Here is a 24,629-nt window from a genome sequence, read left to right on the forward strand (position 1 = left end):
CACACACACACACACACACACGAACACACGTACGCGCGCGCACAGACACACACACACACACACACACACACACACTTGTCGTATTCTGACAAATGTGTTGGCACCGGCGGGAATACCTATAAAAAGAAAACCACGTGTCGAGAGTCGTCCCAAGACTTAAATGTACCTACATACGAGGCTGTTTTGATTCCAGAGGCTTTGCATTCAGGGTAAAATAAGTCTCTCGCTGCACCGGCTTCATCCTCGGCGGCGCCGAGAGGTACACAATGCATTGATAGCGTCTTCTGCGGGGACGGGATCACTGTTACAGCCGGATGAGAGATGGAAATGATCATTTGATTTCTTTGCGCTCCGCTTTTATTTGTCATTTATCCGGCAGCTGCTTCCTCTGGCGGTAATTGCATCAACACCGGCTGATAGATGGACCGTGGATCCAGGCCACGTCCTGTGATACGAGGGAGTCTGAGAGAGGGAGAGCGAGTCACTCAGCGCGGCGGCTCGAAGCCAAGTCGTCCTATCTGATCGCTGAGCTCCGTCCCGCCCGCCAACGGACAGGGCACCAGGCGCTCGTCCCATTTGTACAGTAATAAAAGGCTTCGCTTTGACGACTCCGGAGCAAATAACTGGAAATTGAAGCATCTGGTGAAGACAGACGGCAAACAAAATTTATATTTATATAATCGATACAAATTTAATATAATATACATTTATATTATATACGGCATTTGTACTGGAACATATTTCTTCATATATTTTCACTGAATTATTTTGATTTATTTTAGTATATATATATTGGTTGTTTTTTTTAGAACATTTCATTGTATTCACCATTTAAGTATTCTATATATCTATATCTTGGAGGGGATCTCGAGATGTTTTATTTAATTGGAATGCTGCTGTTTGCCGCGGGCTAACATTTCAGTCTTTTGATTTGAATATTGGAATTACTGGAGTCAGGGATTACAGGTATCTTAAAGTAACTGATACTCTATTGATACTACAGGGCCCGATACTAACTTTTTAGAAATGGTTGCAAAGTTGGTAAGCATGTATCCGCTGTTGATTGCCAAGGCTGACAGAACGGTTGCCAAATGTTTATCCTTTTATAATTGAGTGTGACAGGAAGAGTGGTTGACAACGGTGCAACCAGACCGCATGGGATGGTTGACAATATAATAAAAAAAAAACAATACTAGCTTTATTTATGTAGCACCTTTAAAAACACATTTTACAAAGTGCTTTGAGAGATGAAATAAAAGCGGAGTGCTCGGATCATGAAAAGCAAAGGAACATAAATAAACAGGAATTAAATTATTTTATTCACTAAATTGAGAAAGCCGATAAAGAGACGATAAAATAAAATAAAAATAATAATAAATAAAATAAAATAATAAAAAAAATTGAAAATAAAAAAATTAAGAAAGGGGACGACACCACATAAAAGCAGATCTATAATAATGGCTTTTGAGAAGTGATTTAAAGGAAGTCACTGACTCTGCCAGCCGTATCTCCTCAGACAGGCCGTTCCAAAGCCGAGGGGCCCTGATATAAAATGCGCGGTCACCTTTAGTTTTGGGTCTAGACTTTGGAACAGCCAGGAGGGCCCCGCCCGCCTGAGGATCTAAGGCTGCGCACTGGCTCATATGAGGTCAACACATCTGTTATGTAGCTTGGAGTCAGACCCAGACGTGCTTTAAATGTGATCGGTAAAATCTTAAAATCGATTCTGAACCGAACAGGGAGCCAGTGGAGCGAAGCCAGGATTTGGGTGAAGTGATGTGATGTCTTTTCGAACCGGTAAGAAGCCTAGCTGCTACGTTCTGCAGTAGTTGGCCCGAATCTGGTTGCCCGGGGCAACTAGGCAACTGTTATTTTCGGGCCCTGGACTAGTCTGAGAGTACAGCACTTTTTTTTCTCGTACTTGGGTAAACAACTTAAACATTTCTACTTGTAATGAGGCACAAAACGTTCCAGGTAACTGTACTCTAACTAGAGTACAGTGTTTCTAGGAGCACCAGGGATCGCGGAATGTCTCACTCCGTTTCCCTGCGTTAGTCTCCCACCACTTTTGGAAGTGAGACGGACTAGACATAGATGGTGAGAGGGAAAGGGGGTGTGAGATTCAGTTTGAAGCACTTAGAAATGCATTAGAGTGTCTCAAAACAGAGCCCCGTGTCGGCCTGCTTATACCCGCCGACGCTGCAGGGACTTTGCAAAGGTATCCCAATTGAGTTAAACACGGAATAAATGTACAGGCGGTTACAACTCGGTACTGATTTTTCCTACACGGCCGCTACTAGGAGTTTGCTGCGGCCAAATGAGGAAATAATTCACTGGGTTCTCCTCGGTGGAGTGTGACAGCTCCATCAGTACCAGACCGCATTCGGCGAGATATAAGCTGCGATTGTAAAACAGATTGTTTAGGGCTATGGCCGCCTGTGCATACTCAATAAGCGTGAAACAAATGAGATCTCTGACGACGCTCCGCCGATGAAGACAGAAAGAGGCATGCATGGGGAGGGGTAAGCAAGAGGAAGCAGCGCACTACGGGATTAGGATGCAGCGAAGCATCGCGGGGCTGGATCAAATTGATCATCTGAGCTGGAGTGTGCCATGGCCCGCGGGTGGAGGATGCACGTTCTGCGCTAGGTAAGACGTCTGCCTGCAATGCAGCACATCTCTGCAGCCGTCTCCGACTCGCTGAGCTCTTTGTTTCCCCCCCAGGAACAGTGAAACCGGCCGAGATGCTCGCACGGTGTTTACGGCAATTAAGGAATCTGATTTAGGGAGTTCTGCTCCGGCGTTAAAGTGGATACGACTCTGCAAATGACAGGATCTGTCCGGTCCGTCGCTGTCTTTGTTTTGTAAGTGGTTGAAGAGAACAGAGACCACACCCCCCTCCGCGGAGCCCAGTTTGTAGTGGTTTATAAACACAAAAACATCAGAGAAGACATATGAAAGGCGTCGTTTTAACACCACGGGCTGTTTTTAGCCTCAAACACTGACGAGAAGGATAAAAACCATCAGACATAGAAAAAACAAGGAGTGAGTGAGTCCCTATTTCGAGAAATTGCATCATTTCAAAGAACATCTCTCTTGTGTCTTTAACACTCGTTCAGGGGTCCCGGTAGTTTGGCTGCGGCGTTCCCCAATCACCAATGGAGTGACACATCAAACAATAGGCAGGTTGCTCGGTGGCCCCCGGAAGGTGAGAGCTGCGCGGCGCTTTGGGAGCGCCGTGGTAATTGGCGAGGATGCAGGGGATGCAGAGGAATGGATTCGGTCGGGGGCCTCGGTTGCTGCTGAGCCAAGCAGAACCCCCGGGACGGCGCAATCTGCAGCAACTCAGCTCCCCCTCATCCCCCCCCCCCCCCCCTAGATGCAAAGATACTCACAGATAAGGGGGAGGGGGGGGGTCAGGTTGAGCTCCAGTGAACAAGGAGCTTATGAAGGAATGAGCAAAAACCACACGCCCCTATAGAAGAAAAGTTCCTCATGTGTATGTATTTTATTGTATTTATACCCACAACCATACAAGCACTCATACTGTCACTTAGTCCCAGCTGTTGCCTTTTAACTTAACTTATCCTCTTCATGAAATCACTTTTTTTTTTTGTATATTCTGTATATTTTGTATATTTGGCCATTTTTAATAAAGTTTATAATTTGGCTACCGGTATTTTCTTTGGAAATGTGTCCATTTTTGTGCGTGGCTATTATTATTGGCTTATTTTTATTGAATTAATTGTATTTATTTTTTCAGACTGCTCAGCTTTTTATGCCAATTGTCTGTTACAGCAACACACCCGTCCTCACTCCAACAAATTCCTTGTATGAGAAAACAAGATTTTCAGACTCACAGAGACAGATGAGTATTGAAAAAAAAAAAATCTGTTTATTCCACCGAGTACGTTACGTGCTCGGGCGGAATAAACAGATTCCGATTTTTTTTTTTTCCCCAATACTCATAAATAAATGAACCCAGAAAGCATATGTGAAAGTTGGCTGTTCCGCCTGAGATCCTCCTCAATGTTCCGTATAAATCTCGAGAAGTTATGAACAAACTGTGCTGGTTGAATGGAGCGATCAAACACTTCCGAAACAGGCGGTGACCTTGGATGTCGGCATCACCCATATTTCAGGAGAAATTGATCAATGTGTTCAGCGGCCCCACCACACCCACTATGGACACATGAAGGTGAATTCAGATTTATACTTAATTTTCACTCCACCTTCAAGATCTCCAGCCTGGTGACTAACCATATTAACTGAATTAAGGACGCACTACGCCATGTCTCCTCAAACACATTCATTCCCTCACGCGGTCGACCGTCATTCCAGCTCCAACGCCAGCGCGGCGCCGTGGCGAGGTGAATCAAATTTCAATAACCGTCTCCGTCGGAGGCTGCACGCCGTCACGAGAGCGCTCGCGGGGACGGATAAGTTAAATATGCTCGCTGTCTGATTACTGTTAATCCCCCTGTCATGAGAGCAAATTGCATTGTTGTGGCTCCTGATAAAGATAATCTCCCGTAGTGGCACTCGGATATTAGCGGGACGGCGAGCCCACGCCGGGATGTCACGTCGCGACTTTGGGGAGGACTGTATCGGACGTAAATGGGATTCCGCCGCCTTCTTTCAACTGGGAAAGAGGCTATTAGTACTTCAACCCTCTGCCTGATTCTTCCCGTACAGTTTGTTTGATTAAGGTCATTTCAATATGACTTTGTAGCGTGCATCCATTACCCTGCCAACTCGGCAAATTAATAGCCTCCTTCTCTCTCTCTCTCTCTCCCCGCTTTAAATCTTACACACACACACACACACACACACACACACACACACACACTGGAATGCAAAAACACTGTAGTGGCGTCACTGGATCAACTTAAGAAAACTGCTTTAGTTTGCCAAACCTGTATGTTGCACGGGTGTTCTCAAACACACTCACGCACGAAGACAAAGCTCCATGACGGCTTCATTCTCCACGTGTCACACACACACAAACACGCGCACACACACACACGCACGTGCGCACACACATACACACACAGACACACACAGACACACACACACACATACACACACGTGTGTCCTCAACACCTCCGCTTGCTCCGTCAGTTCGTCTGGAGAAAGGGTGTGAAAGCAGAACGCTCCCCCTTCCCGTCGCTCCCTTGCTCCACATATTCGCCCGTCGGGCACAACATCCACGCGAAGCTGCCTTACACAAAGGGAAAGGAAAGGACAATCTTCCCCGGGCAAGAACGTGTCCTATAAATTCCCCGCTGTTCCCCAACACATTAACTGTGAAGTGTTGCAAAAAAAAATCAAATAACAAAGGACATAAAAGGGGGGGGGGGGAGACATAGTATAGTGTTTGTGTTTCCACAGACCAGGTGCGCGCGTGAAACCCGGCCGCAGTCGATCCGATGCCACGGCGGTGACCTTGAAATCCAAGAATGCGGTGTCGTTACACAGATCATTAAAGTTCCACCTGTTCTGATCTGCCTAAAAGGCACCAAAGGCAACGCTTCAAACGAATTTAATGATAACGGGTACGTAGGCAGATTTCTCCGAAGCGTCAGCCGAACAGCCACCGGCCGTGGTTTGCCTCGAAAAACCTCTCTAACAGCCTTGGTAATCTCCGGCGAAATGAGAGATCTCACGATTCTTGCTGATTCCCGAGTGTTTACCCAACGGTGGGTGAAATGAGATTTCCGCCGGCGTGTTTGCATTCGATAACAAAGAAGGTCGTCCCGGATAAACGGGGGGGGGGGCGCCTCGGCGCAACGCCGCTGGAAGGACGGCCGGCACTTTTTCAACCGCTTCCCCGTTGCACAACACGTGTCTTCCCATTTGAATCCGTCGCTTCGGCCGTTAATCCTAAGCCACATTTTCTTTTCTTTAGGAATACATAGGAGCCATCTGAGGGAGGCTTCGGCTCCGGCTCCGAGTCCATCCGTTTCCATTAACAGGTAATGAGGAGCTGCTGATCTAGGTCAGTTTGTTCATTAAAGGGGCGGACTATCGATTGCCACCCGACGCAATGAAGACGGAGCCACAAGCGCACGGGCTGTGGCGGCATCTATCAGTCTGTCTGCAGGAAGTCATGAGGAAGCTTCATGAGCATGGAGACAACTTTCAGCCAGATGTCAATATAAATAATGCATGAACAATGGAGCCAGAAGAAGAACCTTGCGACGGCTAATTATTCAGCTCGACATTTCGAGCGAGTCGAGGCGAAGTGAAGTGACGGGGAAAAATGGGATTTGAAGTCTTGTGACATTCTCGGGGTTTGTCAGTCTAACCTTGTTTGTCCGGCTGGAGCAGGAGCCAGAAAACACCTCTTTTAATAAAGATTTATAACTTCCACCACGATAAAAAAAACCAAAAAACCACAAAGGTCAAATCAACCATGGGGGGTTGGGGGGTGGGAGGAATAAACAGACTATTTGAAAAACAAACAGTTTTCGGGCGGTCAAAGGTGGCTGTTTATAATAAGGTTTCTCTGCGTTCGGACTCAAAAACGCAGCCTTTGAGCTTCAGCCCGATGCTTTCTTAGCTCTCGGCGAAGCATAAATTGCTGTCTCGCAGGCTGAGGTTTTCCAGCAAAGCGGCGGCATGAAACAGCCTCTCCACTCCTGCTGGGGCGCAGGGAACGGCTATAGAGCTATTTACTTCCTTCTGTCGTTTCCCTCCTCCTGAATAATATCTGAGGGGTCAACACACGTAGAGCCAAACCCCCCCTGACATTTACCTCCCGGTACAGGTAGTGCTCTCTGCATAATTAAAAGAAGGCCGTGAACGGTAATGGCCACGGAAGCCGGGGAGCTTCCCCCGGTCCTCCACTTCTCAGAGTTTTGCCATTTTGATCTCATTAGCGCACAATGTGAAGCATTCCACAGATGGTCGGTTTAATAAGCTGTCTCTTGTAGAAAGTAGAGTAAATAGACCACTATCATTTTTTTTTTCTATACTCGCTCCTCCACACGGTCATTCTCTTGTCATCGGAATGGGAATTCCTGTCACATTACGCGCAGGAATAAATAAATAAATAAAATAACAACAACGTGCTCTTCCTTCTTAATTTCTCATGGCGCTAATTACGCCCGGCTGCGAGCGCCGAATCCTATGAGAGGCTAATAAATGGCCGATCCCGATGACAGGAGCAGAAAAACCCACAGCTGGCTGCTTGGCTCCGAGCTGTGTGAGAGAGCTCAGTGTCACTTGCTGTTCTGCAGCATCACGGTCTGGGGGGTGGTGGTGGTGGTTGGGCCTGGCCCTTAAAGTGATTAAGAACCCCTCGCATAATCCCACCGCTCATCCAGGATCAGCAGCCAGGCCACTTTCACGAGAGAACGACAAAAACATGCGCTCTGTGCCCCTGGGGGTCGTTGCTGTACTGACTCTGAGCCCCAGGACTGTAGCACTGGACTGTGGGGGTCTTTGAAGGACTCGCCACGGCCTTGTCTCGGCCTTGACATTATATCGACTTGGACTTGACCGTCCGCGACAGCGTGGACTCCTCCTTATTTCAAGGACCGCCGAGTCCCAAGTCTGCAATTTTATTGTTAATATTTCTGAAAGTAATGTCACGACTAACACGGAACGCGATCATCCAGTCTCCTTCCATAATCGAATCTGGAATCTAATCTAATTTGTTCATGTCCGAGGATAAAGAGTACACCCACCTCCCGAGAAAACCTTTCAGTTCATCTCCCCACAACTAGGGTTGAAGAAAAATAGTGACATCAAGTCCAATTTTGACCCTTGATCGACCGCACACGACGCATAGATGACGTCCGCTTTCGTGCACAGTCTTTGATGTTGAGGGTTATTTACGATGAAGGTTCGACCAGCTGCGCAGTGGGAAATAAGTGGGGCCTCGCTAAATAAGCCACCTCTGTGTTATACCGTTTTAATCTTAACAACCGCCGGAACTGAGGAGCCATTTGCCTGGGAAGGATGTAGCCAATTTTCTCTCATTAAAAATGTAGCCGGCGGTGGCAGGTGCAGAGCAGGGCAGCCCTGTGTGGTTGGCTGAGAGGCCGTGCTGCTCTTTAATGAGCTACCTCTCGCGCCGCTCAAGGGGAAGGGAGAATTTGGCCGTGAATGAACGGCGCAGTGTTTTTTGTCTCAGCGAGGGTCCGGGTCTCTCGCTGCGCGGACCCCACCGCGTCCATTGAAGAAGGCCCGAGAATGCGGCCGGGGAAAACCAGGCCGGGGAGCCACGGCGGAGGTGTTTCTTCGAGAAGGAAAATAAGGTCCGAAAAAGTCTTCTACTCACTCGACTAACGACTGGGGCCTGCTGGCGTTGGGGAAAGTCGCAACAGTCTAATCTCTGGCAGCAAAGGCAAGCTCACTTGGTGGCCTGTTGAGTCCTGTTGGCAAAATGTGTCTGGGAAATATTGGACGTGTGTATGTGTGTGTGTGTGTGTGTGCATGTAGTCCCAAAGTCAATTTCATCAACGTGATAGTTGCCATCTTGACATTTTCACTATGTGGCGCTAACTGCAACAGTAATGCCACTCATAACGAGGTGTGTATATAACAACGTGCAACCTTCTGTGGAAGACTCTGACACCTCCCGCTCCAGCAGCTGTTGCGCTCCTTGTTCCTCCTCGGAGCGTCGCCTCATTATTTTCCCGTGTTCGATAATTGTATCCACCCTCGTCCAATTTAGAAACCCGCTCCGATCAATCGTGCCGTCGAGGCCGCTGCCTATACGGAGCCCGGCGGGGGTGCCTCGTCCGCAAAACTTTCAATTTTCCGGATGCTGCGATTTCATCTCCCGCTCGCAGCTTTTTCGCGCAACCTGTTCGTCACGACCGCCAACGGGTAAACAAAAACAAACTCTAAATATTTCACACGCACCGACAGATTCGCCGCCCCGCGCCTCAGCGTCACCCAGCCAGCTGGTGAGACGGGGCTGCCGAATCTCTCCCTGGACCAGCACGCCATATTTCGTGCTGGTGTCAACAAGCCTCTTGATGCTTTGGTGGGTGCCGGTAGCAATTCAAGCATAGGCAAGGATATACCAGAAGACAAACTGGGATGGTGGGACTTTCCCCCCAGCTGAAAACAAATACAGTGAGCATGAACAAATCTGTGTGTGTCTTCCGCATTCGTTTGTCAAAGGCCACCTGAGTGTAGTTCAGGCAGCTATAATCCCCTGGTGGTTTTTGTTTATCCATCAAGGTATCTGCCGGAGCCTCAAGCACCTCTACCACAGACAGGGCTCCAGTCCACGGGCGTGACAAGTCTACAGTTTAGTTCATTACATCGCCATCGGGCCAAGCAAAACTAATTAGACCATCCGAGTGGTATTTCTTGGCAATGAGATGAAATGACTCCCTCGTCGTCAAGGTGGAGGCTGGGATTACAGCCGTTGCTAACCAACTCCCCCTCAGAGCCGCGCAGCACTTCCTTGCCATGTGGCGTGCTCCGTCCTTGGGAGTCATCTCCGCCGTTCCAGAGCGCCACACCCAACGTCACATCACCCCCCCTACCCCCACCTCCTCCACCACCACCACCACCACCAACCAATCTACACTACGCCTCTCCCCTCCACCTGCACTGTGCTTTGTTATGTTTTTTAGACCAGTGGTTCTCTGTGCGTTCCCGGGGACCCCCAGCGGTCCTTCGAGGGGTTCCAGGGGGTCCCCAGCAAAACAATTCAAAATTAAGTTCACCATTATTCAATTTCCATCCGTAGAATTTAAGACTACATCATATCTAACAACAAAAGTATTCTCAAATCAGGGATCCAGAGACAAAACTGAGGGTCCCTGTCATGCAAAAGGTTGAGGATCACTGGCCAAGAGCACGACAGTAGAGGGTGAACAGAGCTTTTTCACAAGGCGAAAAAGAAAGATGTTTCAAAACAGCCCCAGGCCTGTCTGGATCATAAATCCACATGGGGGGAGTGGAGTTTAGAGAATACAGAATTTGACTTACAGTGAAGGTATCCTGAACCAACACACATTTGTAAAAATAAATTCACGCAAGTGGAAGTGTTCCAGGATCAATTCATATTACGTACATATTGATCAGTGCGTGTGCTGCCTGTTCAGAACCAGGGTATCAAAGTTACCCATGAGGAGCCTAAAGAGCCTTTTGGGACATAAACAAATCCTTACAAATGTCACCACTCTTGGGTGCAATTAGAGTCTGTCTGCAGATCGAGTGGCTGGATTCAATGTATGGATACAATTAATCCAAATAAAATTAATTCATAAATTCATTAATCGATTCATCAAATATCGCTATTAAAATACGATTTTACCAGTTGTAGAGTTGGTATTTTGCACAGGAACAAATTCCATGGTAATCACCTTGTGGTATATACGAAGCAAATAGCGTCAAAAACATATTTTTTCAAAAACTAATATGTGATGCATATAAATCATTTCACAATTCACACCCATTCTTTGATAAAATAATATTATTTCAGGTGACGCAAACATGCATTATCTCATGATACGAAAAAACAACTATGCATGTGCACGGCCTTTCGGAGCGACAGCTTCCCAGAATAACATGACCTTATATGGACAAGAAGATTTGATATCATAATAATATAAGTGACTCACATCTCTGAAGCGGTTCCAGTGTTTGATCTTACGGCTGTACTGAGAGATTGTGGAAAGCCATTGCTCGTCCTCCATGAAATTCCCTGTTTTTTCTCCTTCTTTTCCACTTTTCACCTCCACCTGAGTGGACAAGCCGGCCAGCAAAAGGACGGGCAGGAGATTTGCGAGGAAAGCCATGTTGTGGTGTCGCCAGTACACACCGCGTCCTCTATCCAAGGTTCCAGAAATACAGTGTTACTGCTCAGCCAGCTGCACTGAGAGCAGGCAGGAGGATGAATGAGAATGAGAGAGGGGGGGAGGGAGAGAGAGAGAGAGAGAGAGAGAGAGAGAGAGCGGGTGGGGTTGGGGGGGGCTGGCAGAGAGAGGGGGAGGGTGGGTGGGTGAGAGACGAGAGGATGGAGAGATATAGAGGAGGGGGGTGAGATGGAAGAGCATCCTTATAATGTATTCTTTGCTGTATCATCTGAATATGAATTATATTTTCAGTCAGGCATTTTTTCCCTGTTTAATAAATGTTTTTCAACCTCTTATTTGAAGGAATTGTATCTTTATTTCATTGTTCCCTTTATTTATTACATTTATCATCTGTATTTTATACATTATTTAATTTCATTATTATTATTATTCTGACACTTCTGACACTGGAAATATTGTTCTAGTGACTTTCAGGCCAATAAAGCATTGCGAATTTGAATTTGAGAGAGGGTGAGAGGGTGTGTGTGTGTGTGTGTGTCATAAATGAGCAGGGACACTCCATCTATATGACTGGCCATGTTGAACTAATGTCGGTACATTCAACTCTTATCAGGGCGTACATTTCTCAGCCTTGCGTTGCCCGTCCAGATCAAATTAGATAAGATAGCAACGCTTTAAACATCATCTGCGGACGGATCTGCGTTTTCCGAATCTGCAGAACCAGAAGGATTGGACGGACAAGGGGGAGCGGCGTCCAGCCGCGGCACCCGGCTGTGCACGTCAACATGTGTTGAACGCAATGTGATGTGTTAACTAACACGGGGACGTTAGCGGTTGTCTCACGAATCACGACCGGGAGGACCAATAACGGCGCGGCCCGACAGTCGCGCAGCGGACACTCGGGAGTTGCCCGAATGAACCCGAGCGTATCCCGATCCTTATCCTCGGCAGGAACAAAATGCGGTTCTGTGAGAGTAGAACCTCTGTGTGATGAGCACGGCGATCGGGAAGTGTAAAACACAAGCGCTGATAAGGGGATCAGAGCGGCTCGCCCTCGCCGCCAGATAGCAGGTTTGACAGAGGTATGATGGGCTGAGCGGAATCGGCCTCCCGCCCCGATGGACTCTTGGAGATAACCTTTGCGACTGAAGAAGGCTCTCGTGAGCCGCCCGCCGCTGATCCATCTGTATGTGAAATAACAAGATGGGACAACACCGCATTTTCACCGGCACTCGGTTTTCATCCACGTATCGGCCTTGCTGAGGTCAGTGTCAATCACAAGTGACCTCGGCGATGACCTCAGAAATGACTCCAACGATTCAGTGGCTATTCCATATTTATAATGACAGAATCCCACTCCAGAACTTGATGTTACACTCGCTTCTTTTATTATTTTTTTTACATTGTGCGATGGTCATTTTATTGTTTGTACTGTATTATTGTACAGCATGCCTCGGTAGGACTCCAACCCAATACGATAATGACCAAATTCATCATGTTTTTGTAACGCTCATTAAAACAAGCCACAGAGGATGCATAGGAGGCAGCCAGAAAGAGCCTGTGTAAAGGAAACTAATTGGGGGTTGGTAAAATATAGAAACTCATCTCACACCAAAGATAAGACGGCGTTGCTGTATTAAGCACCGGGGGCAGTTATTATAAACACATTTAAATATACCAGTAGCTGAACTCTATATAATTAATGCAGAATTCTTTATTTCTACTTATCCTGCTTGTAAACATTTTCGCACACACATGGATATCCAACCATGTAGCACGCACACACACACACACACAGACACACACACACACACACACACAATTTCAACCAATCCAACCTTATTGGATGAGACATTTAAGGGGGCTGAATGGAGCTCCCCTAACGACACCCTTCTCATCTCCACCCTGTGAGCCGAGCTGTGGAAGAGGAAACCTTTAATTGTTTCGGGGGATTAACTGATGTCACCCGGCTCCCCTTGCTCCGCTTTGGGCAGAAGTTAAACTTACCTACCGCTGTTCCCTGCATACAGAAAAGGCGATAAGTGCAGGAAAACCTCATTGGAATAATGCAAGACTGACAAGCTGGCACACGGCAGCATTTTCTTTTTCTTTTTCTCCCTTTCATAAATGGGCTGCTTATCTACATTTTTTATATTTGACAAAAATGTAAATACAAAAAACCCCAGTCGTGTCTTATAATTGTTCCACGTTTCTCATAACACACCGAAGGAAAAGTGTGGTTTCTTATCGCTGTTGTGCATATTGTCACATCATGTAACTGTGAGAATTGCCTGAACAAAAAAAAATACGAATAAAAAATAATCAAGAAGCTGAGACAGACAAACATATCATGACATATCATTTTTTTTTTTTTTTATTTGATTTCAACAAAAGATTTCAAACTTTGTGTATCAACCCTTCTTGAAAACCAACAGTGAACCCAACTGCATGGAAACTTCTTCAATCCTTCGCCTCGATGGTGTTGGATGTGACACGGCGCACGGTGTCCCCCTTTCTCCCGCGCTGGTTTATTAAGCGCACCGGCGGGAGGAACAGGACGTTCCCTCAAACGCACGGCCGCACACCAAGTTTCCGTCCCGGCGATAGATTCCGCTTTGATCTGCGAGAGATTTCCCACAAATAGGTGCCGTTATTTGACAGGGTGCCACGACAAAGGCCCGCTGCAGGACCCAGAATATCAGAGTTGGAGTTTACACCGCCATGCTCAGACAAAATGACGTTTGATATTACAGAACGCAGGCAGGCAGGCGCGCTGTAATATCAAACATCATTTTCATTTTCACACAGGCGCGCACGCACGCACGCGCGCACGCACGCACGCACACACACACACACACACCAAAAAAGTTTTGTTCTTGTTATTTACTTCTTCTTTTGGACGTAATTAACAATTGCTTAAAAAAGGGTGAAAAACCTACCACACCAAGCAACAAACAATAAAAAATGCGGAGTACAATAAAATATGGATGGACAAAGAAAGGCCCTAAAATCAATTATGGATTCATCAGGATCCTACTCTCAGTGGTTTGTTTCAATTAAGGCAAATCGAGCTGTACGTGGTCATAAACTAGAGCTTGCTTCGGTTGCCACAGCAACATGGTAAATTAAACATTTGTGGCTCGGAAAGGAGCTTTGGATTGGACGAACCATCCAGATAAGGATGTTTTGATAGCGTGAGCCGGGTGGGAAAGCGTTTAACAAGTCATCTCACGTGACTTACAGCCATAAAGTGGACTTCCTATAAATGTGCGCAGGGTTTTAAATTCAATTGGATCCAAACTGGGTCACTCCGCTATTTCAAGTGAGAGCAGTCTGAGGAGCGTTTTGCTCTGGACTATCAAGTAGCTGCTCTTTCGCTCCGAGGCCCCGGGAAGAGGCTGCGGCGGTATTAAAGCATTTTTTTATTAGACCTGTAAAAAAGCGAAATAATGTCTCAAACTCTCACCCCACTCGGTCTTAATGGATCATTTATTCCAGTAGCTACTTTCAGTCAAATAGGAGAAGCGCTGTCACCTCAACACGAACACGGGGCGATGGGGTTTTTGACCACGCGGGCAAAGTAAACGCGTGCGCGTCCTCCATCTTTTCATCAGCTGTTCTTGAAAGGCGAAGCTGTTCAAACACACGGCGCACGCTCCACTCCTCCCCGCGCCGACGACACAGCGTGCCGCAGACTGACACCGACAGCTGCAGGTAGACGCCAGAACCGGCGCTCTGCATGATAAGGAGCCGCCGCCGCACGGATTACCTGCCGTCCCTGCTGGAAATGCAGATTAGACGTTTCAAGCACCCTCGCCGTGGCTGTCCATCACGGCCCTCCCCGCCGCTTATTAGTGACAGAGTAATTAGCGGGACAAGTCGAGCGAGCGGGCGTCAGAAACATGCGGAAAGAATGCAGATAAAGAAAGAAAGGAAAGGGAAAAAATAACAGGGAGCGGTGTGAAGGCATATGCCACCGGTAATGATATCCAATTTAGAAAGATTTGTTGGATCTGCCTCACGGAGGCGTTCCGTTACAGAACACTTTTAGAGTCTGACAGACAAGATACTGTTAAGCTGTCAAACACCCTTTGAATAAAAAAAACAAAACAAACAGACCCCCACCTTATTAAGGTGGGGGTTTGTTAGTGAGAGAGCTGCTTGTTAGTGAGAGAGCCCCAGCGGAGACGGGATTGGGCGTACAAACCTCAGCTGGGCGTCTGATGTTTCCGTCGTATCAGCCCCTCCTGCTCTAAAACGGCAGGGCACGCAGCCAGAAAAACCCCTTAAAAGTATCTCGGAGCGGAGTGGGATTCATGTGTTCTTTCATCCCTCCCAAGCACGGACATCAACATCCACCGCATCAACATGTCAGTCACACTCAGTCTGTTTCCCCCACTGCTGCCGTAATGGGTGGCTATTATACACAGCCCCGAAAAAATGAATGATATTGTGCGATTTTTCGACAGCAAAAATCCGAGTTGGACGTGGACGGGGGGCCGATTGCGAAGCGGCTTTGTACAAAAAAAGGCGACGATTGAATTAAATATGCAAATTGACCAAAAGGCTGAAGCAATCCATTCGACGAGGAACAAGTGGGAGACGAGCTTTAATTACCGAAGCTTCAGGCGATTGTTTTCAATTCAAGAGCTTCATCTCTTCTGCTTCCATTTTACTAAAACTCTGAATAAAAAAGTTTTTTTTTTTTTTTTTTTTTCCTCTTATCAGTTTATAGAGACATTGGGGCGACACATTTCTGCCTCTCAGCAAAGTTTCTCTATTCCGCTGCTCTGGTAAGCAGGACGTGGAGAATGTCGCCCCGGCCTTCTGTCTGGATCTGGGAACTCTCTCTTTCATTTTCCAGGACTTACGCAAAACAAATATAAATCAGCCTATGAATCATACTCATAGGTCTCCCTCTCCCTCCCTCCCACCCTCCTCAGGAAGACACACACACACACACACACACACACACACACACACACACACACACACACACACACACACACACACACACACACACACACACACACACACACACACACACACACACACACACACACACACTCGTGATTCGCTTTGGAATGCCTGCAGAGATAACTGAACTGTTTAACTTTTCAAATTAATATGCAGCCCCTGCCTCTGGCTGAGCATGAAACAACAACAAAAAAGGGGGTTAAAATGATGAATCCATACAGGAAATAAAAATAAAAATAAAAAAGCATAGATCTCATTTAAGGGGGCTCATCGATAGGGGACGCATGCGTGTTTGTGCAACCTCGAGCGGTCAGGCTGGAGCGTTTCCCCACACTGCAAGAGAAACCGATAATTAGGCTGCGAGATGCAGCGAGGACTGAGGAGGATCTACGTACTGCAGTAACTCAGTGTCTTTCCAAATCTACGACGCTTTGGAAATGTGGAATTAAAAAAAAGGCAAGATGAATTCCCATGAATACAATGCAACAAAATACACACAGGGCCCTGAAATCAAGCCAAAAATGTGACTTTTCCTGAAACTTGATGCCACGTGAAACCTGGCTTTGATATCCCTCTTTACTGTCCCTAGCGCTGACTTTTGCTTTGTCCCATGTTTGGCGTGCATTCATTATTGGGCACCTCCGCCCGACACATCCTCCATCACGTCCTCGCCAAAAGAAACGGCCTCATTGAATTTAATCAACTCGCAAATGACCCTCTCCCGCTCGCTATGTTTATGGGCGGACATATCGCCATTTACCCGAAAGCCCATTTAATATGTTACTTAAACGCGATGTTATACGTGTCGTGGTTTTCGGGGGAGCCAGCTTGCGGCTGATTGGGGCCTTCCGCCACAGCGTGTCTCGGGAGATGAATTCCACGCTCGGCTGCAAGGGCCGTGAGTGGGCGTTTGGCCATTTGTTATTATGATCAATTTAGCATATTCCTGTCCAACGTCCAGAAACGCAGAGAATTCACCTCGCCACAAATAAGTTGTTGGCAGCATCGGGGTTGACAGACAAAGAGCGCCCTGAGCAGGCGGTCCACACACGCCCCGCTGTCCTGCATGCTAAGCAGAGGGTGACACCCGCAGAGGCCGGGGTGGAACAGGGGGCGCAGAGAGGAGCCCAGCCGAGTGGAAGAGCTGTGACAGCAGGAGCAGGAAGGGGCAGGGAGGCCAGTCGGCGCGGACTGCATTCGCTGTCACGCTCGACAGACGGCTGTGGGAACAAGGTCGCAGACTGTGCGGGAAGGGCACGGGTAATAAAGTTACAGGAAATGTAATATATTCGGGACAGTGAAGTGGAGAACACTGACATATTAAAAGTCCCGCCCTCCCTGTTGAGGAGTCCAAGACTAAGGGGCGAATTCACAAAAGGAGTGGTGCAGCTTTTGCGGCCGCTAAACCTGCGCAAACAAGACAAAAAGCAACCGCATAATTCTCAAAGCACCTGCAAAGGGCGAAATGCAGCTCTAACTGCGCTGCCACGCAAATAAACGCCTCGGTGCTCCGGTGCTACTTGCACGTATTTAAATGACCTAATATGAATAGATTTGGCGCAAAATTGGCCCCTTTCTATGCAAATGAGCCTCAATGCAAAAGGGTTCTAATTCACAAATTAACAAGCCACGCCCAGTTAGAGTGAAATCACTAGCGTCTACAGAGAGTTAGTGGTACTGTGACTGAAGCACAAATAAGGGGTGTCCCATTTGTTTGTGTATGTGTATGCACTGTGCTCCCTATCCATTACACGTTTGGGTACGGGGGCACGAGATGTGCCATGGGGGGGACATCGGGGAAAGCCCACATGCGTACTGAAGAAGGAGCGATCGTATTTGGGCAAAAACACTTGGTTTTTATATTAGATTTATTTATTTTCCCCTTGCTTTCTAATTGAACTAAACAAAAAAGCCATGTGCGTCCCGTGCCACGTCCGCAGAGCCATTAACACCCATTTCCTCCGGGCATGTGCTTGGCACAAAGCCACCATTTACACTTTGCCGCATGGATACTTGCAACCTGACATAAATTGCACTCAGCTCCAAAACTTTATGGCCATGCTTGCGCTGCCATATCATTAGCGCAATATCTTCTACGAATCGGACATTGAGACGGGGAAGATAGCGGGTGCAATTGATGCACAATTCATGCTGCCTTTAGTGGCCGCAATCCATTCTTTGTGTATTGGCCCCACAGACTCGAAAATATGAACCTTACGCTGAATTAAACAGCGTGATAACACAATGAGCCCTTCAAAATAATTGTGACAAATTGTTTTCCCCAATAAGTTCTGAAAGTTACAGATATTTTCCAGTCCACAAGATGTCGACTGCATATTTTCCCTGATCAGATAAAGTTTATAAAGTTGAGTTTAATCACATAAGGGCATCCGGTCTTGCGTGGTTGCTTAAGAAGACAGAGGGCGGGGAAGGTCATATGCTCTACATCCATAATCACAACAAATAACAACAGAGTAACAAATCATTCGGGTACTTTGAGGCTGAGTGCTCTGTGCAAGTTAATCCTCTGTCCATTAAAGAACTGACGTTGAGACGGATTGACTTTTTCCCCCCCTCATCACATTTTGTGTTTTTACATTGACTGACCTCTTTATTACATTACTTATTTTTAAAGCTTATTTTCCTTAAACCAATTAAACTTCACGTGGAGCCCGGGAAATCGACCTGTCAAACTCTAACGCGTAAATAATAAATACTACACAATAAATATCAGAGCGAGTGCAGCGGATAGGCATAATGAGCAATAAACATCGGGAAGGGGAAGCACGCCATTCATCCTACATAATTGGTAGGATGTCCTTGTTTCACATGCCACAACAACTGCAGGGACATAATCTATATCTACACAGCAGCTTCCGTTGCCAGTTAATCACTGGTGATGGATTTTATTTTATATGCATCGGCAAAATAGTTTGAAGGATGTGATAGGAGAGAACAGCGACTACACACACACACACACACACACACACACACACACACACACACACACACACACACACACACACACACACACACACACACACACGTTTAATGGTTTGTCCCTCCGAGGAGCCTCTGACGAGCGGCGCAACTGAAAAGTTTTTGCAGAAGTCCTTCAACATAGGGTGGAAGAGTAATTACCTTTTTTTTTTTTTTTTTTTTAATAATATTTTTTTGACTGATAGTACTAATCGGTCCAAATTCCTATTTTCGGTTAAGGGTAAATTATTAACATCCCAGTAGTTATCCTTGTTCAGACGACAGAGCCGATGTGGCGTTCAATGTTTAACTCGCACTGTGTTTGACAGAACCCGGAAAACTGTAATCAAACCTAACACGACTGAACTGCCTGCAGCCGTACAGTATTTCTTGTCTTGTTTTTTGTTCTCCCTGTGGTCAACAAGATTGTGGTTCCGCTCCCACTCCAGTGAATGGCTTACACTGCCCCCTACAGGGCAAAAACAAGCAAAACCGACTGCAGCCGACCATCACTGGAATAGATACTACCTGATTAAATCCTGAGTCCCATGGATCATCATGAGAAGCTGGCGCTGGCGGCGCTCGAGTAGTAGCCGGTGCAATCGGTGGAATATCTCTGGCATAGCTGAACGGCATTCAGGTCAAACTCCCCAAAAGCGTAGGTGCTAAAAATCTGCATAGAGCGTAAAAATATATATATTTTTTAAAGTTGACAGGCTCCAAAATATGTATACAAGATTGAAACGTTTTCACTATGAAAAGACAAAATCTGGACTCACACCATAATATGAGGAAAAAAAACGGAAAAAATAAAAACTGCTTATATCTGAGAAACAGGGACTTAAAAAAAGTAATTTCCCCAATTGCATTTCTCGACATACAAGCAGGTGTACAAACAAGAGAAAGCTTCTCACAGATGCAGTGTTGTTATGGTTGTGCATAAGAAAATAAGGGCTGTATTCGGTTGCTCATACAGAGTTGATGATGTTACCACCAATGTTTGTACAGAACAATTACACTAGCACACCAATGCTAATGAATGAAGGGAACTATTGGACTTTCTGAGGTAGATATTGGTAATGCACATTGAGTATTTTAATTTAAAATGTGGCGCTGCCTTCTGTCCTGTCTCGCTTTTGTGGAGTGTGTGGCCTCTGGAGGGCAGTGTTACACATTAACAGTGACTGAATAGCTGTTCAAGGCTGTTTACCAAGAACTTGTTTTTTGTACTTTTCTTGAAGGCTGGCCGTGCTTGACCATGAGAAAACAGCCGTGTATGAGAACTTGTCTCATGCAGCTGATAGCAAAGACATGAAGCTCAAACTTTGACGTAACAGTTGATGGTCGGTAGAATTGCTTATTGTTTTTTTATTTATTTTTATTTGTAATTTCCCCCTGGGATTATTAAAGTATTTCTGATTCTGATTGTTACGTGTTTCCATTCAAGATTGCAAGGAGCTGTGAATTTCTTCTAACCTTCAAGATGTTCCTGGCGTCAAAAGCCTCTCTGTCTTTAACTGACTGTCGTCCCGGAGCGCCCCGGTCTTCAGCTGGAAAACAGGGACGAAGTGCCATTGCAAACAAGTAAAAATAGCACAAAAAACATGGAGCACTTTAACTCAAGCTGGAAATGTGAGAAGGTGAATTTGGTCAACAGTGACACCTTATCTCCCTGCGAGAGTAAACATGCTGCGTGACTTGTCACGAGTTAGGAAGCCATGGGCCAAGTCAGAGTCAGGATAATTTTGTAAAATCGAGATCGCAATTACTCCTTGAGGTTAAGAGATTCGACGGGGGGGGGGGGGGCTGTTTAAAAAAAAAAAAAAAAAAAGTAGCCGCAGTTTTCTTAGACATAGTTTACATTCCAGTCAACATGGTCAGCGATGAAGTCGCCTCTTATTTGTGCCGTGCCGTCGGGCAGCTCAGTATGAAGCTGTGTTTCAGAACAGCGGCTGGACTTGATCCACAGCCAAAATGAATGAGGCCATTGTCAGAGTGGCTGGAAAACACACTGCCCGGCGCACGTAAACACAAGCCGCGGCCAAATTGGGAGAGGTCGCTGTCTGCTACCTCACTTCTAGAACACCGTGCGAGGGTTTTACGAGTGCCACTGCTGTTCAAAAACAAGGCAAATGTAAACCCCGAGGACGGTTAAAAGTTGGCTCGAGGAGACAAGCTTTTCTTTGAACACGCAGTCCCTTTTGTCAGAGGTCACGAACGCCCCCGTCTGCTCCACAAAATGGTTGGTTGCCCGCGGAGACACCAAATACAGCACGGCGGGTTAGAACAGTGACGCCTTTCTTTACCTGTGGAATCTTTCCTGAACAGGGTGTTCATCACCGTGCCGTGCAGCTTCACTTTGTCCCACTCCCTGAACATCAAAGCGGCCGAGACAAAATGTTCCACCAGCCGGTCGGCGACGACTTGAAGCCTACGCCACAGGGAACAGCGCCAGCGTCAGCGGCATTGTGGTAAACAAGCAAGCAGGGGGGCGAAGAGCATCCGACTCGGGGCACTCACTTGTCAGATCCGTCCCTCACGTTGACCTTGGCGTACAGGACGTCCACCGCCACAGGATCGTCGTTCATGTACTCGATGCCCGTCACCGCCAAGGGGAGGGGTTTTCCTTCCGTGATGTCCCTGCTCGCAATAAACACGTTGATGACCACCTCGGCCGGTCAAATTGGTCGGTTCCTTTTTTCTTTTTTTTTTTGGGCGCCTACCTGATGAAATGTTGACACTCCTTGAGGTGTTCACATGCTTTGGTCACTTCCGCTTCATTTAATAGCACTAGGGTACCAATCGTCAGGTGAAGCTTGGCCACGTTTTGGAAGATGGTTCCATCTACTCCTTGATCCTGTACCACAGATTAGTTGGTGTCAATTCAATGGCTGGTTGTGACTTGAGCATTCATTCTTTACAGTTAATTCTCCTTCCTCATACCTGCGAACACTGCTCTAAGACCTCGTCTTTAAACCTTAGGAATCCCTCTTGAACATGGGGATCGGTGAGAGCAAAGGAGAGAAAGTGGGTGAAGGGCTGCTTCCTCCGGAAACTCTCGATCAGGACCTCGACACGCGTGACCGCAGAGGAGACTGCGCCCTTTTGAGAACCTGTGATAACTGTCAGAGGAAGAATGACAATGAATTTCAATTATCTGCATTTACTCTAATACTGTTTTCACATCAAAATTAACGGGTTGACCCAGGTTTTTTTTTCTTTTTTTTTTTTTTTAAACCTGGGTCCACCTGCTAAAAATAGGTGATTGACACCTTTCCCATTGCCAGGAGAAATACAGTTTTAATCCTGGTGTGCCATGTTCAATGTCACAAACACGCCCGAAAAAGTGTGTGTCATGTTTCCAGTGTGACTGGGATTAAAACAGTAGAGGAGACGGAAACTTAAACAAACAACGACATAAAACTCTAAAACTTGGAAAAAAAGCATTTTGAGCGGTTCAAAAGAACCGGATTGTTCATGAACGACCCAACACTACAGTAGAAGGAGTATGTAGCATCTGCAGCATGGATACTCCATACTACCGGCGCGTGCACCGGTTCTTAGGCGGCTGGGACAGGGGACCACCAGGGAGCTTGGGGTTTCTCCGCTGTGGTCCCCACGGTGCGATCCCCACACTGACAATATTTCATGGTCCCCCATGACGAAAAAAGTCAATAACTTCAGATTTTTGATTCTAAATGGGATGTGAAACAATAGAATGTACACAGATATTCCTGTCTATTTATGCGCCAGCGTCTGGAACTTCAACACGCGTCGCATCGCGCCAGTAAAGAGCGCCCCGGTGTCCTGTTCACATCAGAGCCGATCGGAGGTGGAGCCAATTAAAACTCAGGTCTATTGCAGGGTCATTTGACCTGGATTTTTCCTTTCCCACTGGTCACAAATGCCAATTGTTAGTGGGCGTTACCGGCTTTTTGGTGCAGTGGGAAAGGGGTATAAGCAAAGTCCCCAGCACCAGAAATGGATGGTAAACCAATATCATTGTTCCATCCTCTTTCAAAATGGTAGTGTGCAGTCATGAAAATAAGGCAGTGTCACGTTTGACGCACAATTGTATAGTCAAAATAATATAAATAATAAATAAAATTGGATAATTGTTTTGTGTCAAGTTGAACCGTCTCAAAACTCATGACATTATAATGTGATTATGCCAAACATGGCCAAACAGTATCAGCACAGAGGCTCAGTGGTAAAAAGTTCACTGACAGGGATTGATGGACACTCCAGAAATGACCAGAGAATTGAATCTGAACATCTGTGACCCAGTCTCAACAAAAAAACACAGGTTGCAAGCTTCACAAAGATGGAATTTATGGCAGGGCCGCTGTACTTGCTTCCAAGGGCTTTGCAAAAAGGGTCATAATAAACTGGCGTAAGGAGCCCAAATCGAACCAATATAAATTAAATAATATCACTAAATCCTACATGGGTGATGCATGTAGAGCTGCTATGCAAACGAGAGGTACTGTGGTGTATGATAGCGGGTGAGAAAAGCAAGAGAACAATCTATTATCACTCATTTATGTTATGCCTCTAAAATCATTCTAAAATCTCACCAATCTGCCCCTCGACGCCCTGTTTTGGAATGTTGATCGTTGTCTTTGTGTCAGACTCGATTCGTCTGCGTGTCTCTCCTTTCTTCCCGATGATGTATCTGGAGAACAAACACATAAAAACAGAGTAATAATTATTGAGTGAATGAAGTGGCCTCAACAAGGACCACCCGTTTCTCCATTTAACCACCAACTCACTTGTACAGCACACTCGGGACATCGATGGCGCAGCGAAATCCTTTATCGGTCGGTTCAATGAGGTGGCCTTCAGAGTCTGCATCGGCCGCCAATTCTTCACTTTCTACACAAGGCAAAAGCAAAAGCTGTTTCCGTACCAGTCAAGCCATACTGTGTGTGTGTGTGTGTGTGTGTGTGTGTGTGTGTGTGTGTGTGTGTGTGTGTGTGTGTGTGTGTGTGTGTGTGAGAGACAGAGCGAGAGAGGGAGAGAGAGATGAAGGATACAGGAGGGATTGTATTTTGGGATTTTTCTGCCTGTGACAGCTTGACATCTTGGGTCGCACGATTCATACAAAACGATAGCAAATTAATAATAATAAAATAAAAAAAAGAAAGTAAAATATGAAATTCAATTACAGATTCGGATCATTAATTTCAATCATCAGTCACTTTCAATCAGTATTCCTCTCGAATTATTAGTCTGGATCTACTCCAAGCAATTCTAAAATAATTCCAAAAATAATAAGTAGTAGTCACATTAGTCCAGGGCACTTCCCACAATAGCTCAGGGCCCTTTGCAGTACACGAACACACTAATGTTCTGGTTGATATTTGGAATCACCTGGTGGCTCAGAGTGGGTAAAATCCTCTTCGTCGTCGTCGTAACGTTCTTCCTTCGTCACGTTTCTCCTGTATATTCTTCCATTTATATTTAGAAGCGCTGGCCGCAGAACATCCATCGTGCAGGTCGGACGCGAGAGCGGCGCAGGTCTTCGGCGTCACCGGCTGATCCGTGGGGACCGTGGGGACGGCGCGGATTACGGCAGTGGGGGGGAAGCGTGCTGACGCTGCGTTCAGTTGAACCTCCGAAATCGGAAATTCTGCCACCGTCGGCCCCGCCACTTCCTAACTAGATGCGCCCCATTGCTTCTAATCGGTTAAATATAGACGCCCTCGTCAAATGCGTGTCTCAGTCCCAGCTTGTGAATCATACAAGCTATTTAACATATGTTTACGCGACTTTTAAAACACGGAGGCGATTGGATCGAAGTTAGACGTGTCTGTGTTTTAAAATAGATTAAATTTAAAAAAAAAACGCAAATACGCCTGTTTCAGTAGAAGGGTGTGTGCCGCC

General features: G+C 46.5%; 2 protein-coding genes across 3 annotated transcripts in view; both read right to left on the minus strand.

The window, feature by feature from the left end:
* LOC307245607 (testican-2) overlaps positions 1-10,769 on the minus strand; it is a gene marked incomplete at both ends in the record, with an annotated part of 30,306 nt that extends 19,537 nt beyond the window's left edge. The window contains one exon of the mRNA XM_080021251.1: positions 10,593-10,769. Coding sequence (XP_079877377.1) covers positions 10,593-10,769 — 177 coding nt within the window. The remainder of the gene's footprint in view (positions 1-10,592) is intronic.
* A 2,400-nt stretch (positions 10,770-13,169) lies between these two features.
* On the minus strand, positions 13,170-24,430 carry ascc1 (activating signal cointegrator 1 complex subunit 1). Of its 2 annotated transcripts, XR_013844671.1 has the most exons (11): positions 24,117-24,430; positions 23,516-23,618; positions 23,321-23,418; positions 21,687-21,865; positions 21,467-21,600; positions 21,264-21,383; positions 21,050-21,174; positions 20,220-20,293; positions 19,272-19,416; positions 14,322-14,568; positions 13,170-13,407 (listed from the first exon to the last, which is right to left on the minus strand). XR_013844671.1 is itself a non-coding variant. In XM_080020976.1 (10 exons), exons 1-9 carry the CDS (start codon positions 24,232-24,234, stop codon positions 19,300-19,302), a joined length of 1,068 nt encoding a protein of 355 aa, XP_079877102.1. In that variant the 5' UTR covers positions 24,235-24,430; the 3' UTR covers positions 13,170-13,407; positions 19,272-19,299. The 2 variants fall into 2 exon arrangements, 1 of the variants encoding a protein (XP_079877102.1); XM_080020976.1 differs by lacking the exon at positions 14,322-14,568.
* Between the last annotated feature and the right edge of the window lie 199 nt (positions 24,431-24,629).

Source organism: Zeus faber (assembly GCF_960531495.2).
Source record: "Zeus faber genome assembly, chromosome: 20".
In the NCBI taxonomy this organism is placed as follows: domain Eukaryota; kingdom Metazoa; phylum Chordata; class Actinopteri; order Zeiformes; family Zeidae; genus Zeus; species Zeus faber.

Excerpts from the sequence above, each read along its gene's own strand:
- ascc1 (XM_080020976.1), bottom strand. The coding sequence starts at position 24,234 with ATGGATGTTCTGCGGCCAGCGCTTCTAAATATAAATGGAAGAATATAC. Across the intron at positions 21,601-21,686 it reads TCTTAGAGCAGTGTTCGCAG|GATCAAGGAGTAGATGGAAC; the intron begins GTATGAGGAAGG and ends TCTGTGGTACAG. Across the intron at positions 21,384-21,466 it reads GAGTGTCAACATTTCATCAG|GGACATCACGGAAGGAAAAC; the intron begins GTAGGCGCCCAA and ends TATTGCGAGCAG.